This window comes from Chelmon rostratus, chromosome 19, assembly GCF_017976325.1.
Source record: "Chelmon rostratus isolate fCheRos1 chromosome 19, fCheRos1.pri, whole genome shotgun sequence".
NCBI lineage: Eukaryota > Metazoa > Chordata > Actinopteri > Chaetodontiformes > Chaetodontidae > Chelmon > Chelmon rostratus.
The window spans coordinates 14,582,975-14,607,709 of record NC_055676.1 but is presented as its reverse complement, the minus strand read 5'-3'; the positions used below and the strand labels follow the sequence as shown (position 1 = coordinate 14,607,709).

The window sequence follows — 24,735 nt, the reverse complement described above, 5'->3', positions numbered from 1 at the left end:
ATAAGACTCAACAATATACAGTATGGAGTGAGGAAAGGAAAAAAAAAAAAGAAAAGAAAAGAAAGAAAGCCGTTGGTTGGTGCCAGTCAGTCAACTCAGACAAATTTGAAATGAACTTCTCGATGCATAACAAAGATCGGTCAAGTGTGACGACGAGGATCAATTTCAACTCCTAAGACCCAGAAATGACCGTTGTGATTTTATTCATCTTGACAACAAATAAATAATTTATGACTCAATGGATAAATTCATGGTTTAGACAACTGACAACAGTGCTTGTACTAAGCCATTCTGAACAAATAAATGCTGACAGCGAGTGGTGTGGTAAAGCATCACAGGTCTTTTTTTTTGTTTGTTTTTTTCTTGTTTTTTTTCTGTCTTGCAGGTGATACTTTGACACAATGCACAACATATTCACGGTTCATCTCTTTGTATAATAGTTATGATAAAAATCAATCCAAGAGCTACTCCCAGACAGTTAGTACATGGTTTGCAAATACAATCATCATATAATATTATTTACATCTTAAAATATATTTGTTGAGCAATCGGGTACGAAACATCGCAGTAATACCACTAGATATCCATATAATATGTAAATACACTTTTTTTTGTACTTCCCACTTAGAAAAAAGGACAATTTACCTTTTTTTTTATTTATTGAGGGATTAGGAAACAGACATAAGTGGACCATTCTATAACCAGAGGCCTGTGAGAGGTACTTCATGTGTTACAATACACAAAGAAAATGTCTTACAACAAGATGGCACATCAGTATTTTTCTTCACAATGATCTGAGCAAAAATATTAGGGCTTCAGACACTCTTTCTTCCACTCCCCACCGCTTTGTAATGAGTTAGACACTACAAAGTTTCTGCCATTTTTAGACAAGCAATGCAACAACCAGGTGTTAAATTAGAAACAAAGGCGCGACTGTTGGTGGAAAATGTGGAGAGGTATCAAAGCCTGTCAAAAACGACTGCTATACAAATCATATTATGTGATAAGCATAGGCTTTAGGTGAGGAGAGCTGTGTTCCTTCAGCCTGACTTCAAAAGGCTCCGTAAGCTGGGCAAACATCCTCTCTCATTTTCACAGGGCCAGTTTGACCCTGGCAGCCCTGCGCAGGCATACCTGACAGTGACAGATGAGGCAGTGTGTCGAGGAGTGGGGAGGCGGAGGCGGGAGGGGGTGGTGGGAGTCCCAGAGAGGGACGGCCGCCACCCCCAGGAGAAACTCTGACTCATTGGCCTCGGCTTGTTGCCAGTCGGCGCTGGCCACCCCTGGCCCAGGGGCAGCCTCTGTGAGTACACATTTTCACACCTGGACAAATAGCGAGACAGGCCAGGAAAAGCAGCCCACCCATCCCTACCTCTCTCCCTGCCCACCTTCTACTTTTCCCCCGTCCAAGAACACTCTATCTGGGGCACCATCGGCTGCCTCCTGACCTCCACGCCTTCTTTTCCTTCATTTTTGATCCCTCTCTTTGCCACTTGCCCATTTTCTCCTGCCCTCCACTGGCTGTGTACATATAAACTTTGTGCCTTACACTGGTCTCTCAAACATTATTTGCTGTATTATAGATTTATGCACTCAAGCGATATATACTTGGTTTTCTTTTCATGACTCCTTGTACGTATGGCTAATGTGTGCATTTAAAAAAAAATAAGCAGAGAAAGAAAAAAAAACAACTTTACATTCTGGTTTAAAGGGGTGGGGGGGGGGGTACACTGCACTCAGTAACATTTGTACATGTGGTGAATCCTCATTGGATGTGAGCAGTGTCCATCTACACTTAATGACCAATGAGACGAGTTCTTGTGTGGTCGTGGGCCTGGAGCGTACGGCGTGTCTGATCAACACTCGACGGCACCGATCACAACAGAGCGCGACGACAGAGACAAAATGACAGCTTTGACTCACAACCGATAATGTTTTTGTTTATAAGAACAATGTAAAAAATAACTTACATGGACATTAAATATAACTTAAAAAAGTATAACACTCTCAATAAATAGTTCTACTATTTACACCATTGTTATGAGACGCAAAAATGTCACTAAAATACCAAAAATATAGAAGCAGCAAACATTACAGGCATGAGGTACAGCAAGGGATCCTGTGGTGACTACAGTAGAGAGGTGATGTCCTCATCCAATGCGTAATCTTATACTTCCTTCCATGAATATCTTTGTTAGCTATGGCTTATGGGTACCTTCTCCAATATTAAGAATATGACTTTTTTTTTCAAGTTGACGTGCAGTCACATTCTGTAGCCTTCCTGCTAAATCAGCTGTTTTGGTATCCATACGTTGATGATACGAGCAATTGCCTTGGAGGATATTTCTAAGTTAGTCAAAGTATGTGGAAGCAACGACAGATTGTGTTTATAGAATGAAGGGAAGGATCCAAAGACAGTTTTCGGATCCGTCCATTCAAACGGCTAGAATGGCTTTCCAGTGACCTCGATGGCAGATGATGAACCACAGTACTGCATGTCGTTGGCATAGTGTAGTGATTGCAGGTCAGTCTCTCCCCACTGGTAACAGTTCTATGTAAAGCAGCAGTATCTGGAGTACTAATATTACATATATTTGATAATATCAACATAATACAAGTCTTTTTTTTGTTGTTTTTTTGTTTAACCAGGACTATATATTTTTTCATACAAAGTGTTAAATGCAGTCTTTGAAGGTGAAGTAGCCTTTACAACATCCTTACAAAGTTTCATATTTCATAAAAGTTACAAAGTCTCTCAAGATTCCCTTTTTAATGGGAATTCCTTCATTTAAGCTCTTCCTTCCCCTTTGACATCTCTTGGTTTCCCTGCCAAAATTTACACCTTAACCTAAGATGATGTATTACACACACACACACACCAGGGTAGAACCTTAAATGTGTGACCATATATTTCTAAACATAATGTCTTGACGTGTGTCCTGTTTTGGGGGGATTTGGGTCCTGTGTGGATGATGGATGTATGGACATATGGTTCATAGCGACAATACCTCCCTACATCATTGATAACATCAAATGCCAAGTCAGTTTAGGTTGGAGAGGAATATCTACGGCCAGATACAAATGCAAAACGAATGACAGGAAAGCTAATAGCAACACAGGGAGTCAAAACGACCGAATATCATACAGTTTGTTTCAGATCACCATTCTGACAATAGCAGCTTCTAAACATTTTTGAAAGATATACTTTTTCTTCTTACATGGAAACTAAAAAGTGCAGTAACTGAGGTCAATAATACAAACACTGATTAAATATGACATTTGTAAAAATGAAATACATGAAAATGAAAACAAAAAAAACCTTAAAACATTTTTCCACGCTCCTGTCCATCAAGAACATATAGTAATATTTACATGATATTTCGGATTTTTTTTCTTTGTATTTGATGGAAAATAATACCTTCTCACTTTCTCTGCATGTTGTGGTATTGTCTTAGTTCTTCACTAACATTGGTTTTTAAAATGACTTGAAACTGGTCTTACTTTGCCACAGCTTGTTGTGTACGATTTATGAGAATGATCTGGAATGCTATAGCAGCCTAATATGAGTCAGAGGGACTGTGCCATTGGCCCAAATGAAATGAAAAGGCATAATCATGCTGATTGTAACCACGACTATGGTTGCAGCCAAACAAGAGCAGCGAAATTTGGACCAATATGCCAAGCAGCCTTCATTATCAAACGTGCATGAGAAAAACAAAACAAAAACTACTGTATATGTGTCTGGAATGAAGAGTAACAAAATACAAAGCTATTGTAGCAGCCATTTATCTAAAGAAGTTAATTGGTGGGGACGGACACTCAAGTTCACAATACTGAAAAGTGCTGATCAGAACAACCAAGTGCACTTTTTTACTGCAGAGACAAACACAACGTTTAAATTAATTACTCAAACACAAGACCCAGCAGAGAATCTTCAGGACCTTTGATCATGTTGCGACTGCAAATGCTGTGTTGACATATACATCCAAATGTCTTCTTTCATGTACAACGCTGTCGCCTGCAGAGCTACAGCTGAGAGTCCAATACTACTCGGAGGGGAGAGAATGAGAAATATGTGTGTGTGTGTGTGTCAGATGTGGTCGTCTCCCATCTATACCCATTCTCACAACGAGCCATGGCCTATATCCATCCCTTTATTTCTGTAATCTTGTGTGACTGTGCTATGCAGAACTGTGCGTTAAAAAAAAAAAAAAGCCACAGACTCCTGACAAGCATTGACTACATTCTGGACAGGGCTGGGATCATTTTATTTCCAGTTTAAACACTTTGAACTAGCACTGAGCTTGAGGTATCAAAGTTCTTATCAAGCGCCATGAGGGAGGAGTTCAAACTGAAACTGAAATCACCCCAACCCGAAGTGAGGTGTTATTGATGACATTCTTTAAGTCGTGGTCAATGGATGTAGTATTTTTCTTGGGCAGTCGGGTTAAACTGGGATGAAAAGTGAGGTTCTGGGGTTTTCTTTAAAGTTCTTAGTGCATTTCATACGTGGTGCTGTCAACATGTATTCTCTGCAAGTATTATGGACTAACATGCAAGTGTGAATGAATGCTATAAAGAGGTACTGTAAGCAGCAAGGCAGACAAAGCTGTCTAACCCTATTAGATATAGTGACGTGGAGATGGCAAGTAGCAGCAAACACAGTAGCAGAAGCCATACTAAAAACGCTTTAATTATGCATTCAGGATTTTGCTCTAAGTATAAAATTGTCTTAGGAAATTGTGTCTGTGGTTGGTCAACAATTAGCTGACGTTTCGCTTGTGTGTGTTTGTGCATTTCATTTTGGCTTTTGTGTTGAATCTGTGGCTTGAAACTTAACGATATGGCTGTCTCATTCCCCACCAAGCTAGGAATAACCTCTATAGCCTCTGATGTGCCTATGAAGAAACACACATTACTGAAAAGGACATAGAGATACAGAATGTCTGACCAGTTTGAAACCAGGAATGATATAAGCACAAACTTCTAGCCCCTCCAAGAAAGGTGTTTAACATGCCTTCAAAGTGTCTGAGGATTATTTTTAACATTTGTCTTGATTTCCTTCATACTTGCAAAACACAGAGCCAACATCAACACAATCCCCCACTTGCACATTTTGATTTACCTTTGGTTCAATCATGTGATTGTAGAGCAAGGTCACTAAAATAGACACTGAAGCCAGCACAAAACTGAACAAAAGGCATGCTACCTAGGCTTGGTTATGTTTTTGTTTGGTTTTTTTTCTTTTTTTTTGTTCATTTGTTTTCTTATTCTTTCAAAAAACAAAATGTCTGTTTTATGTAATTTTTTTTCTCCTTGCTATATGTGTTTTTTTTTTTTTAATGATGATATTGCAGGGTTACTTTCCTTTTAGCTGAGAAGAATGAAGTTTTCTGTGGAGTCTCATGAGTCCCAGCCTCTATTCTAGATCTTTCCGTGATGTGGAGGCGGAGGCATTTCAGCTGGTCGGGGTTGCAATATGGATGGAGAGGTATGCCTGTTAAGCAGCATGTGCAGGAAATTGGAGGCCGAGAGGAGGATGAAGGAGGGGTCTGCCTCGGCCACTCTGGCTGTGTTGTGTTGGAGCAAGGGTCCTGGGACGTTGAACAGAGGTCCCTGCTCAGGTTGGTCACCCCAGGGAATGGACATGCTCGTCCTTTCTGTTCTCTATAGCATTGGGATCCCGACAGGAGCACTCATCCCGTATGTCGCAAGACATGGGGAATGGAATCACCTGGGTAGGAGAAGAAAACACATATATTCATAAAGGGTAATGGCCTCTACAACCCAGTGCCGCACTGACTCAAACCCACAGCAATGATTTCAAATTCCAGTCAAGATTCCAAGATTCGCACTAGAATTACCGCGTCGCGGTTGTACGCCTCCGCCAACCAGTCAGGTTGTATTTACATCCATGTCTGTCCAGACTCATATAATATATGTAGTGAAGACTTTGAAGGAATTTAATAAAAGGTATTAAGTGTACTGTTTGGCGAAATGGAAGTTATCATTATATTGACATGTATGATTCCAGTGAATAATTTCCAATGAGAACATGCTGTCTTCACTCGGAGACTATTTCTACAGAGGAGCACAGAGGACTGATCAGGAGGAGGAGCGTCATCACATGGCGCAGCAACAATCACCTGAGGCTCAATATCAGCAAAACCAGTTAACTTGAGCAAAACCAATGCTTCAAATATGGATGAAGCTTCACGCATCTATCTATCTATCTATCTATACAATCTGCACAGTTTCAAGGTGGGCGCCCAAGATTAATGCCACCAATTCAGCATCGTACCAAACATGAAATATGGTCACAATGTCCCCCTCTGTTCCTGAGTTATTGTGTTTAATAATGTTCTCTTTTTGCAGAACATTATGATGTAATGGTGAAGCCGACCTTTGACTTTTTGGATATAAAATGTTATCGCTTCATCATTTTATCCTATGAGACATTTGTGTGAAATGCATCATAATCAGCATGTGAATTCTTGAGTTATGGCCAGAAATGAATTTTGTGTGGTCACGGCGACCTTCGAGCACCAACATGCAATCAGTTTATCCTTCAAATCCAAGCGGACGTTTGAGGCAAATTTGAAGAAATTCCCTCAAGGCGTTCCTGAGATATTATGTTCATGAGAACGGGACGGACAACCTGAAACATAATGCCTCTGGCCACGGCTGTCACCAGCGCCGAGGCATAACAACACAAGATATGTCATGCTGAATTCCAGGGAGAGATATAAAAATATGTTGTTGGTCAATGCCCCAAAGAAAGATATAAGTTTTCTGATCTTATCCCACTATCAATAGGACAACGTTGTTATTTCAAGAATGAAACAGTTTTCTGATCTTGCTGTGGTTAAGGTTTGGCTATGTTTAAGCACAAAAACAACTTAGGGCTGAGGAAGCGTCATGGTACGGGTTAAAATGACTACTTTGCTAATGTTGTCATGGTTACAATAACAACTGGTTAAGGTTACAACCCCGATTCCAAAAAAGTTGGGATGCTGTGTAAAACATAACTTGCTAATCCTTTTTGACATGTACTCAATTAAAAACAGTACAAAGACAATATTATTTAATGTTTCGCCTCATCCACTTCAGAGAAAGGAGGAGAAGAAGAAGAAAAAGAAGCTGGACGATCGGATCTCAATGTGGACACTGGAGATATATTGATACCAGGTGTAAATGTAATCGGGTTAAATCTTACCTAGATACAATCTGGATACGAGACGCATTTTAATTCAAGGGGTAAAGGGGTTGTTTGATGTAATGGTGCCACCATTAAAAAACTGCCGTAGCAAGTAGATGACAAGAAGAAAGGTAAAGACTGAAGATGAGTAAAAGTTAACACCATGACCACGACATTCCACCGATTTTGTTCAATCCTCTACATGGCTGCAACCCCATGAGGTGCGTTCAGGAGCAGAGCGTTTTGCCCACCTGGTCTTGTCGACTTGCACAGATTTATCTGATTTGGTCATTCTTCCTTGATATTTGAGCTTCTATCTGGGGTTAGTGGGCTTCATCTTTTTTTTGCTGGTTTTAATTGTGTTTATTGATGATGTGCAATCAGGAGTCCTCACGGGATGTTTTATTTAAAAAAATTCCTGTCTCGCTTGACCTGTTCTGTGCAGACTGATACATTATCCATCAAAAATAGACACATATTCTCCACGGAGCAGAGCGGAGACGTGCTTCTGGGACGCCTCTGAAATGGAGATGGAACGCGCCCGGTGGAATTGCACGAATTAGCTGGATTTGCTGGGATCAGCTCCGTCGGACGCGTCACGGACAGAACGTGGACATTACGCGCCCGATGGAATTTGGGGGTACGAGGTGTCTTATCTATGAGGCAAACCACTCGACAACTTGTCTTAATGGAACCATGTGATCAAAATTAGATACAAAATATATAAATTCTTTCTTTTCATCTCATTAACATCTTATCTTGCTGTTTTACTTTTTTTTATTATTATATAATATTCACCCAGCTTTGCCCATCTGTCTCTTTGTCAGATGAACCCACACTCCCCCACACAAGCTATCGCACTCATTTCTCTCCCGTCTTCGCTGATGTAGACCAGATTCTTGCAAATATCAAACAGGTTTGAAATTCAGTTGGCGTGGTTCTCATTAGAACATTTGGTACACAAACTCAGTGTACAAAGTGTACCCGAACTCTGAGCTAAACTGTCCACAGTGTTGCTGCCTCAGTGGCTCAGTCCTGTTCAATCAATTTAATGCGACAGAGGGTTTTCAGAAAATAATGGACACCTGGCAGCCAATGACAAGCGACAATCTTGCCATGTTAAAACATGTGATACTGTAATGCAGCATAATTTTTTTTTTTCTTAAGACCATAAGACTGCTTAAAGTCCTGATGCATTTGGTGCATTTGGTGTTCACAGAAGACCAATAGCATAACAGAATCTGTTAATATCAGATAGTCTGATGTCAAAGTGAAATCCTGTAGGTGAAAATAGAACCGGAAGATCAGTGGCCATTGCCCCTGGCGTTTGACGTCACCGAATAACGTTGGCAATGCGTCACCGGCACCAGCTGCTACTGCCTTGTCTGTTTGCCTCTCGGGGGGCCGGCTTCAGCTGTTTGGGTACACAAAATGTGTCCCCCTTCTCCAGGCCAAACAAGGAACACATGTGGTCCAAGTCATGGAAGGCAGGCAGCAAACCAAGGGCATGTCTGCATTTGTGTCCCGGTGGCTTATCAGATCAATGTGTGGGGGCCGGTGGCCGGTGTCGCTTTTTCTTGTTAGGGCTGAGTGGCATTGCCGTTTTTGCACAATGGATCCATGTATACAATAAAATATAACAACAATACTGGGGCCTGTAACCAACATAGATGCTCAGTTGACAGCACGCCTCATGCCAGAGACAGCTATTAGTTCAATGCTATTAGTCTAGCTGCTGTGGGAGGCATCGTTTCCAGGGGAGGGTCACAGTGCTGTTATCTGAATATGGAGTAGCTGCTGTATAATTGCTCAGCCTACTACTGTAATGCCATCAAACAAATTGCATCATGAGCTAATACTATCTAAGAGGGTAAGTCAGGTAATTACTAAATGCATTAGCAAAGAATGAGAAAGACATTAGAATTTCCCATCCACCAAAAGATGCATTCATAACAACTGCATCCATTACATTAAACAACATCAGCGTCAAAGTTTGAGACTTTGAAGCTTCCTGAGTCAGGAAGTCAAAGTCCCCAACTGGCTAAACATGTAAATCCAAATTGATCTTGTCAGGCTAAATATTAATGGAAATCTCACTGACGTTGTGACACATTGCTTACCACTAAGACTAATTGTTTTAGTCATTTATTCATTTATTTTTTGAAACAATTTCTTAAAAGGCGCAGATCCCTGTAACCTAGAGTAACCTTCCCGTGTGCCCGAAGGATGCTGTGTTTCCCACTGCAAGAGCAGAGCTCCTCAGCTCAGAAAATCTTTCAATCATAGAAAGTGAAGAGAAAAATTGGGCACGATGAGCTTCCGATTCGGAAAAACAGGCTCTCTCATTACATTTCTAAAAAAAATTTAAAAATCGGATTTTGTGGGGTTTTAAAAGGCTAAAAAGAAATAATGAGCCCATCTTACAACCATCTTTTAGTTTAGCAAAAAGTGCAGAAAACAAGTTAGTCTCACGTTTTGCAGTGTAAAGTTAGAGTGGGAACTGTTATAGTTGCTGGTAAATGCAACACACAGGAAACACCACCAACGGTTTGTGAGAGTCAGTGATTTGTAGACAGCAAGTCTGGGGAATGACATGGGGGAGCACGCTAGTCACTGAGGAGCAGTGACGCAGGCTGCCCTTTGAAATGGAGTATAAAGTAAGTTGTTTGTGTGTGTGTGTGTCTGTGTGTGTGTGTCTGTGTGTGTGTTTGGTGGGTGGGGGGGGTGTTCCAGGTGGGCAGTGCCCAGAAAACGAGGCCTGCATGTGACGACTTTACAAGCCCTGGGCCGGACACACTTCAGAAACAGCTGTCAACCGCATGAGCAGTTTCCTCTGTGGCATTCTGAAGCAAAGACACGGGGCTCCTCGCTCCCACCTGACTCTTTCTCGCTTTAATTACACTATCTCTGTTCCACACTTTCACTTTGTGTCCTTTAGAGTCTCTTCCTTACTTTCCTTTGCTTTATTACTCCTCTCCCTTGCAGCACACATCCCCTCTAACCCCTCCCACTCCCCTTCTATACCTCACTTCCCCTCCAAGGCCACTTCTGTTTATCTCTCTATCTAGAAAATGATGGTGGGTGGCAAATTTGACATGGTTTCCTTTGACCTTGACCTCAAGGGTGGCTGGGCCAGCTGCCACATCTGGCCCTGACTTGAGGTTCTCGCAGGGTGGCTGGGAAATGGGACTGGCTGGCCTTGTGGGCCTGGGGGCCCTCATGCTGCCCCATGTCCCAGGGCTGGCTGGGGGAGGACACCCACTAACAGCAACATGAAAGCCCTTCTGAAGAACGCAGACCTTGTCAGAGCCCCATCCTTCCATCTCAGGAACAGGTCAAAATAACACAGAGTTCCTCTCATTTCTGTGTGTGCAGTCTGTGCGTGTCAGCCCGCGCTTAAAGGGAAGAAGGTGTGCAAGGGGCACAGGACTGGGGAGGGGGGAACTGGCTGATTTAGGGAGGCATAACACGCTGTTTATGAGCAAGTAGCAGTTGCTGTTAGAGTGAGTTATAACTTGCAAGATTTTTGTCTGTCTTCAAAATATATTAAGAAACATTTCAGGGAATACGTTGCAACTTATATAAATATACCTATGTATATCCATCAAAAAGTTAATAATCTTTGTGCACTAGCGTAAGGGAACAAACAACAAAACAATGCACTGCAAAGCAAATTGAAACATATAGAGACTCAAACAGCAAACTGCCCTTTGACCAATTGTGCAACCAACAGTCTCAAGATTCCAAACAACCTTGCATGACAGCTTTGCCGCTTGGCGCATTACATTCAATCAGCTAATATATCAGTTACTGTAACCATTAAGCCAAGTGTGACGGAAGTCTTTGAGCAAAGAATGTTTACTATATATGCAAAACTTGAACAAATGTCTAACTGAGAGAGGCAGAAAGAGTGAGAAGAGAAAGCTTTGGAAGGAGAACGAGCAAAGTAAGAGCAAAAGAACACATACAGTGACTGAGTTTAACAAAATAAGTGGAAGCACTTGGCATCAGCAAACAGCCAAAACTCCTAAAACCCCCGATGTGGAACTACCTTTGCTCAGCTGTGTAGAAAAGCCCTGCTCCTCCCTCCACATTATCCTTCCTTCCCCCTCCCACTAAGATGCCTTTTGGAATAAAGGCAGCCATGGCACGCTGCTGCTTATTTAACGATTTGCCATAAACATTGCATTGCAGTGGTTTGACAAAAAGAGAGGGAGTAAGAAGGTATGAAAGCGACTCTTAATGCCATGACCAAGAAATCCCCCTTCTGTATATACAGGCGCCTGCTCCTATGTGTGCCTCGGCCCCTTCCTCCCCTTTAACTGCCCTGGCAGAGCCTTGGCAGCGGTGAAATAAAGTCACCTTAGCTGCCCTCAGACATTTAAAAAATAAAGAGCTGTTGACGGCATGTGCTTTTGGCATCCAGTTATGTGAAGATTTGATTTAGAACATGTTAAGGCAGAAAATTAGGGGGGGTGGACTATTACACAGCATTCTGTGTGTCTACATCTATCTGTAATAGCTAAAACTGATTTGTGTGGATTGTGCAGAAATAGGTACCAACCAAAAAGCTGAAGAAGAAAATGAAATTGGAGATGTCATTTTTGTGGTCTTTGTCTACGTGAGTCACCAACAGAGGCAGAGGGGTTAAGTGGTCGGCTGTGGCTATGGTGGGACCATCAGCTCAGACGCAAAATATTGAGCATACTTGTACCAGACCAAGAGTTGTAAACATGAGTAAGGGGCTTCGGACAGAGGGGGGGTGGGGGGGTGCTCAGCACTTACCCAAGACCCTACCACCAACACAGACAGCAAACCCTACAGGCGCGTTGTTTTAGAGAGGCCAAGCCATATAACTATATAATCGCTGCCCTCTGCATACTGCTTCCAGCATCCAAGAAAGGAATTCCTTCCACACTACGGGGGAGTGGGGGGGACCTACAAAAAGGGTCTTGCACAGGCAACCCTCAGAAAGGCACACTCCATACCCTTGCCTCCTCTCCTCCCTGCCTCTCCAAATCCAGCCAACAGCTTGCAACTATTAAGGGGAGATCCTGTGGCGACCTTACGTGCAGCCAGTCCTTGCACCTTCAAAGCTCCTGGGGTGGAATAATACACAGCAAGTCATCCAGAACTCCTTAATACACAAATCTCTACCCAAATAAAGGACGAGAGAAGCATGTGCTGGGAAGGGGAGGAAAAAGTAAATGAGAAGCTGAGTTCCATTGCTTTTCACAATACTGCTCCCCCCCGCCCCCCCTCCTCTCTCAGTTATTCAGCTCTTATCAGAATGAATCTCAGAGTTGACAAGAAGAAAAGAGAAGAGGTTAAGCAGAGGAATCTGGAAAGCTTTAATAATTGCTAACAACCCGAGTCCTACAGTAGCATTTAAGCTTGTTTTGAAAGAGACGAAATTGCCCAATTGTTGTATCTGGAAAAAATTGTATTGCATTCCAAAAATTATGAATTTTCATGTTGGACCATTGAATCATTTTAGATTTGGGAGGCACGGCGTTTGATGTTGGGAAACACAATAATAAACAATCATGCAGCTGCCGTAAAGAAGTCACATAAGCATCTTCTGCTAAGGAGGGGCGAGCAGATGTTTTCACCAGTGTGCAGTATCTCCTCCATCATTGGACTGAAGACGCAGCACTGGTAAGAACATTTGGTTTAAGGTCACGGAGTAAACAAGCGAGACAGACGAGGGCTTTTTTAACCTTTGGACTCTTTGAACGGAATAAAAGGACAAAAAGATATATGATTCTGGAAGACGGGGGAGAATGAAAGTCTGTTGTAAAATTTTATTTTGTCTTGTCTTTTCTCTTTGCCTAATTACCAAAGACACCTAGGTGTGTGTGTGTGTGGTTGTATGAAAGGGGTCATATCATTGTTCTAATGTGCTGTGTCACAACACACTGGGGACACCAACACTGAGCTAGACACCCACTGAGTCACCTGACCTCTTGTGCATAACAACCGACGGCTGGTGTGTCTGTTCATGTGCTGTGTGTGTGTGTGAGAGAGAGAGACTGTGTGTGGACATCTGAAAGTGAATGAGTCGGAAAAAGACTGAATGAGAGTGAATGAGAGGGGATTTTAATTGGTCTTTCATTACTCTTATACACCGTGGTTAGCCACTATGTTCAATGTCGCAAAAAGTAGAACACCTGTAGTTCTGTTACTGTTACTTACACTCAGTTGCCAGTTTCTTTGACAGATCGAGCCAAAGTAATGCAGTCTAATAGAGCAGTCCTGCAATAAATCCACCCTTCATGAAGTTCAGAATGTTCAGTTTCATGCTCATGTTCATAGAGACGGACGTTTCTATTATTTTATCCACTCAATTTACATCAGTGAGGGTCGCTAAATAGCAGAAGCGGTCTCTGTATAATGAAATACCAAGTCTGTGGCACAAAGCCCATTCGCTGCTGCTGAAAATGTAAATTTTTATAAACAAAGACGTGGTTTAATAGACATTTGGTGCTCGGGTCAGTATTCATTAGTATTATACTGTATTTAGCTAGTAAGATAAGGTTTTTTGGGAACAGTGATAATGTTGATTGTATTGTAATGCGGTATCAGACTTTTGTTAGCAGGATCAATTCATTCATATCAACAATAAAATATATCCACGTTACCGTGAAACTTTGCTCTCGCTATCATTTAAAGACACTTTACTGTTTCAGTGCATGTATTTTTCCATCAGAGGGAGCAGGCCAAGCATCAAACACCTCATATTTTTAGGTGTTTTCAGGTGTCGTTGAGATAACTGAATTTATTATGTGCACTCTATGTATTTATTTTTTTGTTTATTTGCTTTAGTTGAGCAGATCTAATAAATACACAGTACACAATAAAACATTTGTCTGTGTGTTAAATAAACGCCAGGATAATTCGTCATTGACATCAAATGACCACCGCTGTAACACAGACAAAAGAATCCGTAACAACAAAATCTGCACTCAGGAACAATTAAACAACTCGGGACAAAGTCTACACTTGTGGTCTGGAGAAGAACTTCGATTTCCCGCTAAAGAGGAAAAAGAAAAAAACTGCCTGTCTTTGTCGCCCAGCAAGTGTGTTATTCAGCAGCTCAGAGGAGAGAAACCGTCATAAATGAGTTACAGATTCCTTTTGTCATATTGTGTCATTTTGTTTTGTTTTTTGAGGTTTTTATGCAACTCCGTCCTTGGTCGCCTGCCCCACATGTGTTCAGTTTGGGGAAAATCAGAATCAGGTGCAAAATACCCTGTTTCTGTTTTGACTGAGTTGATCAAATAGGGATGACTATGAGGACAAGCTTTGCCCAAGAGTAATAAACAACTGAATCCAAATGCCTAACTAAATGCAAGTACCAAAACGATAATAAATACAGAGGAAATTTAAACGTGGACGAAAAAATATCAAAGCAATAAAACATCAAAATGAAGTTGTCAGGAAGGTTGTTTGGTCGCTAATTTAAATCTAACGTTCAGGTTAATTTGACTTTCATGCAAATACGGTATGTTTATATTGGCCAAGCCATTAAGCAACATGTGTATGTGAGCAAGCAACATCAATTAGGCAACGGGCTCACAAACTAACAAGCAAAAGGCATTATATCAAACATCTGGCTTTCCTCTGTTTCAATATCAGTTTCACATATCAGCTTCATTCCTTGGTGTTTCCTTTTTGTTTCTCACCCACAGTAACCTTTCTCGCCCCTTTCTCCTGGCAGCCGATAAATCAAATTAAGATTGGCTATTTCAGAGCAATTTTTCATATCTTTTCGTATAGTTTCCAGGGGACCCGCTAGTGGAAACCACCAGACAGACTTTTTTCCTCGCACATTGCCAGGGGAAAAATGCATTCAAGCAGTATTTGGACAAGCAGCCTGGAGTTTCTCAGCCCAGGTAATCCACTTACTGTATCATATCGTAGCGGCCCACAGAAATGACAATGTTTCAGTGCTTGGAACAGAACTGCTGTTGCCCCAGTTTGTCTTTCTGATGTGACAGAAATTAGGACCAAGTAGGTCATTTGATCCTCCATTTGCCTGTAATTATTTCAGCACACTGGTAACACCTGATTTGCAGACACTACTGCTGACCATCGGCATGTAGCATCCTTGGCTTGGAAATACAGCAGCAGTACACCTGGGCCACATTCCTCCATCAGGATCAAAGTTCAACTGGAATCACATTCAGTCATCATTTCATACAGTCAAAGAATACGTTTTTTTTAATCCTTTGTAAAAGTTTTGTTCTCGTGAAAAAGAAGATAAAAAAATCTAATCCACTGGAGGGGTGTGTCTGTGTTTGATTGACAGCTGCTGGCAGGCTCAGTCCCAGCAGGGGAAGGGGACGGAAATTAAACAAACCCTCACTGTAACTCACAAGCCATGGGCAGACTGTTTTGTGTAAGCAGTGGTATTGAGGTGTAAGGAGCACAGCAGTATATAAACAGAGCAAAGTGATATTTGCAGGTACATTTGTTGTTTAATGTGCTGCAGCTGAGCAGCTAATTACCTATCGAGCCTGCAAGCTGATGTCAGCAGTGCTCTTTTCTCAGATGACTGTTTGTTTGGTCGCACATTCAACAAGTTATGAAACGCTTTGATTGGCTGCATGGACACAAGTTCTCCATCTAAATGGAGGGAGAACCACTGAAATTTGTCTTTTGTTTTGGGAAACACACCAAAATGTCAAAGCCATGAAGGAATTTCATTTTTAGACTATAAATTGCTTGCTTGCTTTCTTGCATAAGACGTTAAGAGGAACTTGGCCATGCCCCCCTATGATATATAACATGGCAAATCCAAACTCTAACAAGACCCATGGCCTTCTCTCCTCACACCCAGCTCAACCTCTTGTTGCTGCAGTAATTCGATGGAGCCTATCCTCCCGTTGGGGTCTGTCAGTAAAAGTGAGTTATGCAAGTTCTGGCTGAGCCCCTGCACTGGACTGGGGCCAGAAGATGTAGAGATGAGATAGCGTCAATCAACAGCACTGAAACCACTTCAGGAGTGAGGTCACTTCCCAGCGGGCTGCTCACCGCTGCTATTGAACTTAAGATACTATACCTTACATCTGATACCGAAGCTATGGATGAAGGACAAAAACAAACTTTCCAGCGGGTTATGTATGTTCACAGCCACGTAGCCACACTTCAAACATTGCAATCAAATGCATGAAGAGCTTAAACCTGATTTGCCCAGAACTAACTTTGCCTGACATCAAGTTTTAACCGCAAAACTCTCAGTGATTTAACCCTAACCCTCACCCTAACCCATAATTTACTCGAACTGCAAATTACCAGACACATGGTGATTGACTGATTGAGATGAAGCTTCGTGCAGGAGTAACATCGTCTTTTTTTTGTGTTGTACATATTTCTAACACCCGCTGGCCAGGAACAATGCTCAGTGTAGCTGAAACTGCATATGGTGCTTAAAATTTTTGGTGCAGATTTAGTGATTAGAAGCTTTACAACAGTAAAGTAATTTTAATCTTTTTTAATCCTGTATGAATACATTGCACAAAACGCAGAGATGGGTGTTGCTGAGGATTTTGAGGTTTTTGTGGAAATGTTAGAGACGTTCCTTTTTGTCTCAGGTGGCTAGAGTGGCAGTGTTACATCGTAGAGAATGCGCTGTTAGCCTACATGTCATGGGCAGACAGCGTGGTGTTAATGATACTGAAGAGGAAGAACCACAAATGCATACCCGGAACCACGTGACATTTGCAGGTACCTTTACATACTGTTTAAGATGCTGCAGCTAAGCAATTAATTTTTCCTGCAAAACTGACATTAGCAATGCACTTTTCCCCTGGTAAATGTGTGTATGGTCACTTGTTATATAAGCTAAGGAGCAGGTCAAGATGAGTATTCATGTTTGTAAGTTAGAGGAGAAAGAGGCTTTAGCAGGAAAGCTGATGTGGGTCCTGCCTGGTTTCATGTTGTTACGCTGACATTACTGTTTTCTGCAAGATTTGCACGGCTGTATCACAATTAGATCTACTACATTGACAGATACCTAACAGTATTCTGGGGGTGCCTTCATGACTACAAAAATCTGGTTTCAGATTTTTTTTCTCAAAGGATACACAAGACAAATGATTTACAGAGTGTTTATGTGTGATGTAGCAGACCAAAAAAAAAATCTATTTAATTTAACAGGACTTTAAGCCTTTTATACATGTGTGGGGTAATGTTGTTATAAGACCTCTTTTCTAAGGCACTAGAAGGTACTTTTGGGTGCTTCTCACTGATATTGAACCTTTGGGGAAACAATGTGGATGTGACCATTTAAAAATGACGCAGCAGAGCTGTTTGAAAATAATAAACATCAAAGCAGCTGGAAAAATGCTGTTACCCAGGAAAGAAACATGATTATTTATGTCCTCATGAAAATGCCCCCAAAACGTGCATGAAAGACCGCGTGCAGGTGGACCGGAAGCGATCATGGGAACTTTGATCGTGTGAAGATGGCGAGATGCCCCTTGTATGTCCTTTTTCCCAAAAAGGGAAATGAAGAGGCTCTCCAGTCAAACACACTGACACAGCCAGTGAGACACGTAGACTGCAATATAAATCCAGCCAGACATACAGATGGATATGCCAGGAGTACAACTAAAGTCCCTCGCCAGATTCACAGAAACAGGCCGGGCCAGAGAAGCAGATGCTGCAGCACAGAAGCTACAATACACTTCCAATAAGATCCCTTGCCAGCAGCTGGCTGGAAATAGCCAGACAAAGTACCTCCCTGAATTAAGAGAGTTACTACTACAAAGATGACCAAACTTTTTGTCATGCGCAGCTTAATGTTAAAATACAACACAGATTGAGTGCTGACAGAACAAAAAAAAAAAAAAAAAAAAGAGAGAGAGAGAGCGAGAGAGAGGTTGTATTAATCAGAAGAGGAACAAGTGAATTATAACCCAAATTCTTACAGCCATGATTTTAACTCTCTGTAACAGCTAAACTGAAAATGACTATCCACGTTTTGAGTAGTAGGTAAGTACAGTCATGCAGAAACAAATATAGACGTTTTACACATTAGGAAACTGAATACCACAGAAAAACAAAGACTATTGATGAAGTCTGAAAACTCCCACTCTCTTGGATGCAGAATCAGTAATCTGTCTACCAGTAATCCAAGGTTGGACACAAGGCAAAGGAAGGAAGAATCTGTTTAGAGATGTTCCAAGAGGTGAAATACAGCAGTCTTCAACAGTGTATTCAGTTGTGGTTTCGATTATACTTACCTTGCGTTGATAGAAATTATCATTTATAAATGTCAAAGCTTGATAATGGCAGCATGCAACCTCCACTGGATGCATGGCGGCGAGGAAGTAAAGAAGTGGGTTAGGCACCGGGAAAAGAGGAACGTTCACATGTGGGAGGTGGCCTAAACTATGTGTGACTCCAGAGCTGGGGGGACAAACACTGACTCTGGATCCGTGTGACCAGGACCCAACCTAGCATCATCTCTTTGTCTGAATCGAGAGGTTTATTCTGACGTACAAACATGCCACTAACCTTCTTGGTCTTGACAGTGGATTGGCAGCAGTCTCCTCCGTCGTAGTTACAGAAGGCTCTGTTGTTGATCGAATCACAGTAGTTGTCCCCCATGAATGGCTACACCAGAGAGATACAAAAGTGCCACATTTAAATTGGTTGATAATGGCTAAAAGGTAGATTAACAAAGAAGCCTTTTGCTCCACTGGTGGTTCCCTCTAGAGCATTTCAGGGCCCTCTAGAGGTCTGTGGATAAATTTGCTGATGAACCTGATACATTAAATTTCCCTCATCTTTCAATGTGACTTTTTAAGCCCTTAGTGGGCCTGACCTGTAAATCAAACTAAGGACACCATAAACTATTCACTGCACGAAACACTCCAATAAGGTGATTTATTGGGCTGGCCCCACCCTCTCCACTTGGGTTACCAATCAGGTTATCCAATTGGCCCAAACTGAGTAGATGATATCATTCTTCCATGAAGCGAAGTGGAATTCTTTCATATGTGAATGCACCAATTTCAGGGGAAAGGTTTAGCATGTGATCGATAACACTGTTGTATGATTGTAAGCGGTAATAAATCAGTACTTACATCAGATCACAGCAAGTTAGTAAGTGTTACATTAATTAGTCTGGTTCCAGATACCCATGTAGCAACTTTGAACTGGCTGGCAAATACCTTAAGGTTTCTGCAACCAGAAAAAACTACAACATAGACAATTAGTTGTCTAAAAATATTAGTGTATTTCTAATGTCACCCCAGCATCTACTAGCCTTTCAAAAAAAAAACAAAAAAACAAAATCCTATTACAAATTAAAATATTCTGACCAGAGAGTCAGTCTTCACCAACAGTGCAGGTTGGTCTGAGTGTTTTTCTCCAGACAATGGACTGGCACAATCCAACTCCATTGGCCAAACACAGCAAATAAAATTTTATGCAACTACATGTGGAGGTTATTAAGCCTGAGATCCATTTGTTTGAAAGCAACATGTTATTTCTTTGTGCAAAGACATTGTGTGTGTTTTATGTTGTTTTCATGCTTATAATACATCAGGCAAATTTCTCTGCTTTGCACGCTGCTTTGTTTGAGATCAAGGAACGTGGAAGAATTACAGTATTAATGTCTCATATGATAGATGAGACTATTACTCCACAAATACAGACAAAAATAAAAATCAGGTTGAGCCCTTACCTCACATCCTTTGATGCAGTGGAGCAATTCTGGGTGTGGATACCATTTCAGTCCCATTGTACAGACTATACTCTGAAAGATAAGACAAAGGTTGGTTGAGGTTAGAACAACTGGTGCTTTCAGTGGTTTGATGGTTTGTGTTGTTTCCCTGACGTGCAGCTTTTGAACAGCTTTGCCAAGACTGTGCTCTTTCTACCTGCATTTCTAATCCTGACTAAAGTCACTGGGACGGACACACACACACACACACACACACACACACAGTGAAACATAGGAGTTATCAAAAGGGCTCATGTGCGACACATGGAGGCTTTCAGTGTGAATCCTTCTTTGATTTACACTGACCCTTTTCCACCTCAGAACAAAGCTGAATAAGTTGATTTTGACGAGATAGAGCTTGATAAAAAATGTGTTTTTTCATAACTAAGTCGTGGCCCCAGGAGGACAAAGAGCTGAGAGAGAGAGGTAAAGAGCACCATGTTCTCAAATATCTTTGCAGAATGTGTGGAATCCCATCCTGCTCTCCCACTGTGCTCTTCATTGAAATGCAACAGGAAACATTTGTGCTCGGGGAGGTGGGCAGCACTGTGCATAGAATGTGTACCTGCATGGGCAAGTGCAGGTATACTGCAGGTACATGAGACTGCATATGTTCACATGACTCTGCATAAGCATGCAGGCCCTGTGCTGTGTGTGTGTCCAGACAGTGTGTGTGTTAGGAGTAGGGGCAGTTGTATATTTGAGTCTACTCGAGCCAGCAGGTGGAGAAGGGTTTTGATTACAGCATGAGTGTGACCCCAGACTTGGACAGTAGTGTGCATGATCAAAAGTGCCATCCACAGCAAAGGACTGGCTGACCTCAGAATGGTCCATTTCTCAGACCCCCTGTGTCCAAATATCTCACAAAGTTGACGTGCTTTTCTTTTGCTGCTGCGAACTAAGGTATTTTTCATTTCAGTGCTGTCAGCAAATCAATGCAAAAAAAAAAAAGAAAGATGGGGGGTAGAAGGTGGCGAGAAAGAACAACATAGCATCGGAGGACAACTGAGAGCTGCAGGAGTAACTGTTCTACTACAGCAGAGGAGAGTGTCTGTGGTGTGTTAACGCATGTGTGCTCCGTGTATGCTAAGATGGTTAGTCCCTGTATGGTGGAAGATTAAGCACTTTATTTTTTTTGTCTTAGAGGTGAAACTTCGCAACTTCTGTACTTTTATTCTCTTTTTCCCATGGTCTGCTATGATGATGTCATGCAGAAACTCCTTCTCTTCCCCTCTCTCTCATTTCCTCTCTCTCTCACTCTTTTTTTCTCCCTCTCTCAGCAAGGCCGTAAATCATGATAATCCATGATCGTGGCCTGGCCTCACCCCTCACTACGTATAGGATCCTCACCCTGTGAAGGCTCCCCGGGGCGCTGATACCACATAAAAATAGATCCCTATCTCAGCGCCACCACAGACGAGGTCATGTCATGTAGAAAATGACTAATTCCACAGCAAGCCCGACAGGGTAATTTTGCTGATAAAGGGGGAGGAGGGTGCTGGGGGCGCAGAATCGTTAGAGATAGAGGGACAGGAAAGAGAAGAGGAGGTGGAGGTAGGGAAGCAGGAGAGAATTCTAAGTGGGTCACACTAAGAACCGAAATACAACTAGTTTAAAGGCAATAAATCAACATCACTTAATAAGGTGGGAAACATTAACCTCTAACTCAGCAAAGTAGAACTAGAAAGTGGATTTGGGGACATGAATTCTCTTTTAGATACTGTATGAAGAATCCCATCCAAGAGGGGAGTTTAGAAGTATGGTATGATGTCCACTCCTACTTACTACACTCCTACTGTTACTACGACCGCTAGCCATTGTTATGATTGATGTCTTTTTCCACCACAGCAGCTTCCTCCTGTTCTTGTTTCTTAATACCATTTCATGACAGCCCTGTGCATTTCTTCTATCTTATATCTCAACCATGTGCGTCTGCTCTGCTTAGCCGTTGGATATCTATTTCATTTGCTGTTGCATCTATGCTTCTGCTGCTAGAATCAAATTGGCAGTACTCTCAAGGTGAACCATAAAGCTTTTTTTGCACATTTTTTGCTGGTAAATTACAGGAATAACATTTCAGGCAAGATATTTTCACCATTCACACATGTGCAGCTACATTCAGGAACATTTCCACCTTGCACCTTTTCACACATACCATGGCAATGCCGGAGCAAGAGACAGCAGATGGCGGTAATGCAGCACCTATGGATGCCAACTGCTATAAAACTCAACAGAAGAAGAAGGTGGGGCATGGCCGCATGCACGTGCATTTAATGTTCAACAACTTTGTGAGACAAGTGATGTTGTTTTGTGAGCTTCATGAATCAAACAGACGCATTTGACACACTAAAAGGAACATTAAAAAATTTGGAAGTCGCAGATTAAGATACCCCATCAGCGGAGTCTCGTGATTGGTTAGCCCGAGCGTCTTTCGTCTGCGTTTTCCCTGAAATGTTATTAGGTGGGATGAGGTGGGATATTGGTGGAACAGACCGCCCTGAATATCGATCGCTGCTCCGATTCACTCATGACCCCGTGCAGGAAATGTCGCTGAGCATTTAAGGATCAGACTGCATGTTTGAAAGAGGCTTTTGACAGTGTAGTGTAGTGTAACTGCAAACGTGAAGGTCCTAAACATTTCTGTCTGCTCATCATCAGGATGTTCTGCAATCATTTTGCCTACAAAAAGGTGTAGTTTATGTGTGGTGCTTATGTCTGTACATGTTTGGGATTAAACTGACTGTCCTTGAAACGGACAGTCCTTGCATTATATATCTACACAGAAACTCTGCAATCAATCTATTTGGCATCTATCAGTTGGCAGATAGCGGTAGAGGACATACCATGGCACATGCTAAAGGGCATACTTCCACCACTCTTCCTTCTCAAACCTCCTAATTCATCCCAACACCCTCACCTCTCTGACTTCTCTTATGCTATCCACCGCCCCCAACAGCACAGCCTCTGGTCTCAGATTACTACCGAGCACAAATCATATCAATTACACAAATCCATGAAAAACAGATCATTTCATGTCCACGTGGCCCAAGCCACCCCTCTCTCCCAGCATCCACCACAAAAAGCTGCTGACTCAGTGTGACTCTGAAACAAAAACAAAAAGAGTTGTAGGAAAAATAATACAGTGAGAAATACAATGTGTTCCTTTACTCGGCTTCTCTTCTCTCCTGCTCTAGTTTCAAATCTTGATGCTATTTAGTGGTATCTCTCTCGGACTCTGCAGCTAAAAGGGCATTAAGCTGACAAAAACAAATTGCACATCATTGACATTAATCAAGTTAAATGGGGAGAGTAAAATTAGAAGAGTAGGTGCAGTCTAGTACTTTTTACCTACTACACACACATACACACACACACTCATATACAGACAGGCTACCACTGCCTCCTGACCCCACCCACAAGAGTCCATAAAAATCCCAAATGACACCATGGGGGGTGGGGTGCCACTCATGTGCGAGTGGCACTCCCACGGGGACAAGGTGTACAGTTCTGTGTGTAATGACCTCCCCGACTATAACCTCTAACCTCTGTATTTTGCTATCTGCCAGTTTAAGCAAACAGTCCTTAATCAGTGCAGTCGGTAGCTGTGAAGTATATCTAAATCAAATGAGATCATTAATCAGTGAGCGTCATAGGTTTATTTCAGAAAATTACAGTGATTACTGATGACTGGCCATTTGCTAAGGTTTTACAAATTGGCCACAGTGGTAGTGGGGGGCCCCGTGCCTCACAAGAATTCTGCAGGGTTTTCTTGCTTTGTTTTGTTTCTTCGCTGCAGGTTATTTCTGGTGAAGATATGGACGGGAAATTGAATGAAACAAATGTCACATTAATTTCCAAAGACGCTTTGTTTGCTTTTTATTTCACCAAGAAGGCAGCTGAAATGTCATATGGAAGGAGAGGGATGCAAGGGGGCAGCAGCGTGTTTTCACACTTGCAATCAAAAACAAAATAAAAACATCTGAATTGTTGCCGTGCTTCTAAGGCAAGCGTTTGCACGGCATCGGGTGCAAGAGGCAGGCACAAGCTGGCATTTTGCATTGTCGGTAATAGGGCCAGGATGTCGACGCTATGCGTGAAATTCCTTACAGGAGAGTTGCGGATCACAGAACTTTGTGAAGTGCGTCTGTCAGAGCTGTGTGGTGGACACAAACACACGCACAAACTTACCTTGACTTTGTGCGGGTTCCTCCAGTGCTCTTTAAGCACACTTTCTACTGTCATGTTGCTAGGGAGGATCACCACGTCGTTGTTACTCTCTCTGCACGTCAGCTCGCACTCCTCACCTGTGTGTGTGTGTGTGAGCAAGACAGGAGCAGAAAAACAAAAACCAATAAAAGTACAGCATGCTCAAACCACACCTGGATCAAAGACAAAATGACATATCCTTACCCCTCCCCTCATTTGATATATTATGATATTGTGTGTTACTCAAAGTGCAAGGCCACGTAATTAAGAACAAATTAAAATGATTATAAACAGCACAAACTGAAAATGAAGAATAACAGCACACTTTCCAAAAGCTGTGAGTAATAAGAACAATGAAAGATGATGTCAGCAGTAAGAAAACTGAATTGCTTTTCAACCAAAATAGCAAACATGTGCATACAGACCTATGCCGTGTCCTCGCTTGCATGAGTACTGTAGGCTGTAATGGAGGTTTTGAGGTAAAGAACACTGGCCTTTGCTGTGTGGGCATAGGCGGAATGACCCCGTCCAGTTTCCATCCTTCCTACAGCGGATCACGTTGGACCCAGCGCCCTGAAAATAACACACATATTGA

At 42.0% G+C, this 24,735-nt stretch overlaps 1 protein-coding gene across 2 annotated transcripts in view; it reads right to left on the bottom strand.

Moving 5' to 3' along the window:
• Positions 1–337: 337 nt before the first annotated feature.
• Positions 338–24,735, bottom strand: part of pappaa (pregnancy-associated plasma protein A, pappalysin 1a) — a 92,278-nt gene continuing 67,880 nt past the window's right edge. For both annotated transcript variants that reach the window (XM_041960053.1, XM_041960054.1), the window contains exons 18-22: positions 24,566–24,713; positions 24,123–24,238; positions 19,896–19,967; positions 18,722–18,820; positions 338–5,734 (exon numbers count right to left, since the gene is read on the bottom strand). In XM_041960053.1, the coding sequence (XP_041815987.1) occupies positions 5,630–5,734; positions 18,722–18,820; positions 19,896–19,967; positions 24,123–24,238; positions 24,566–24,713 (540 nt within the window). In that variant the 3' untranslated portion in view covers positions 338–5,629. The remainder of the gene's footprint in view (positions 5,735–18,721; positions 18,821–19,895; positions 19,968–24,122; positions 24,239–24,565; positions 24,714–24,735) is intronic.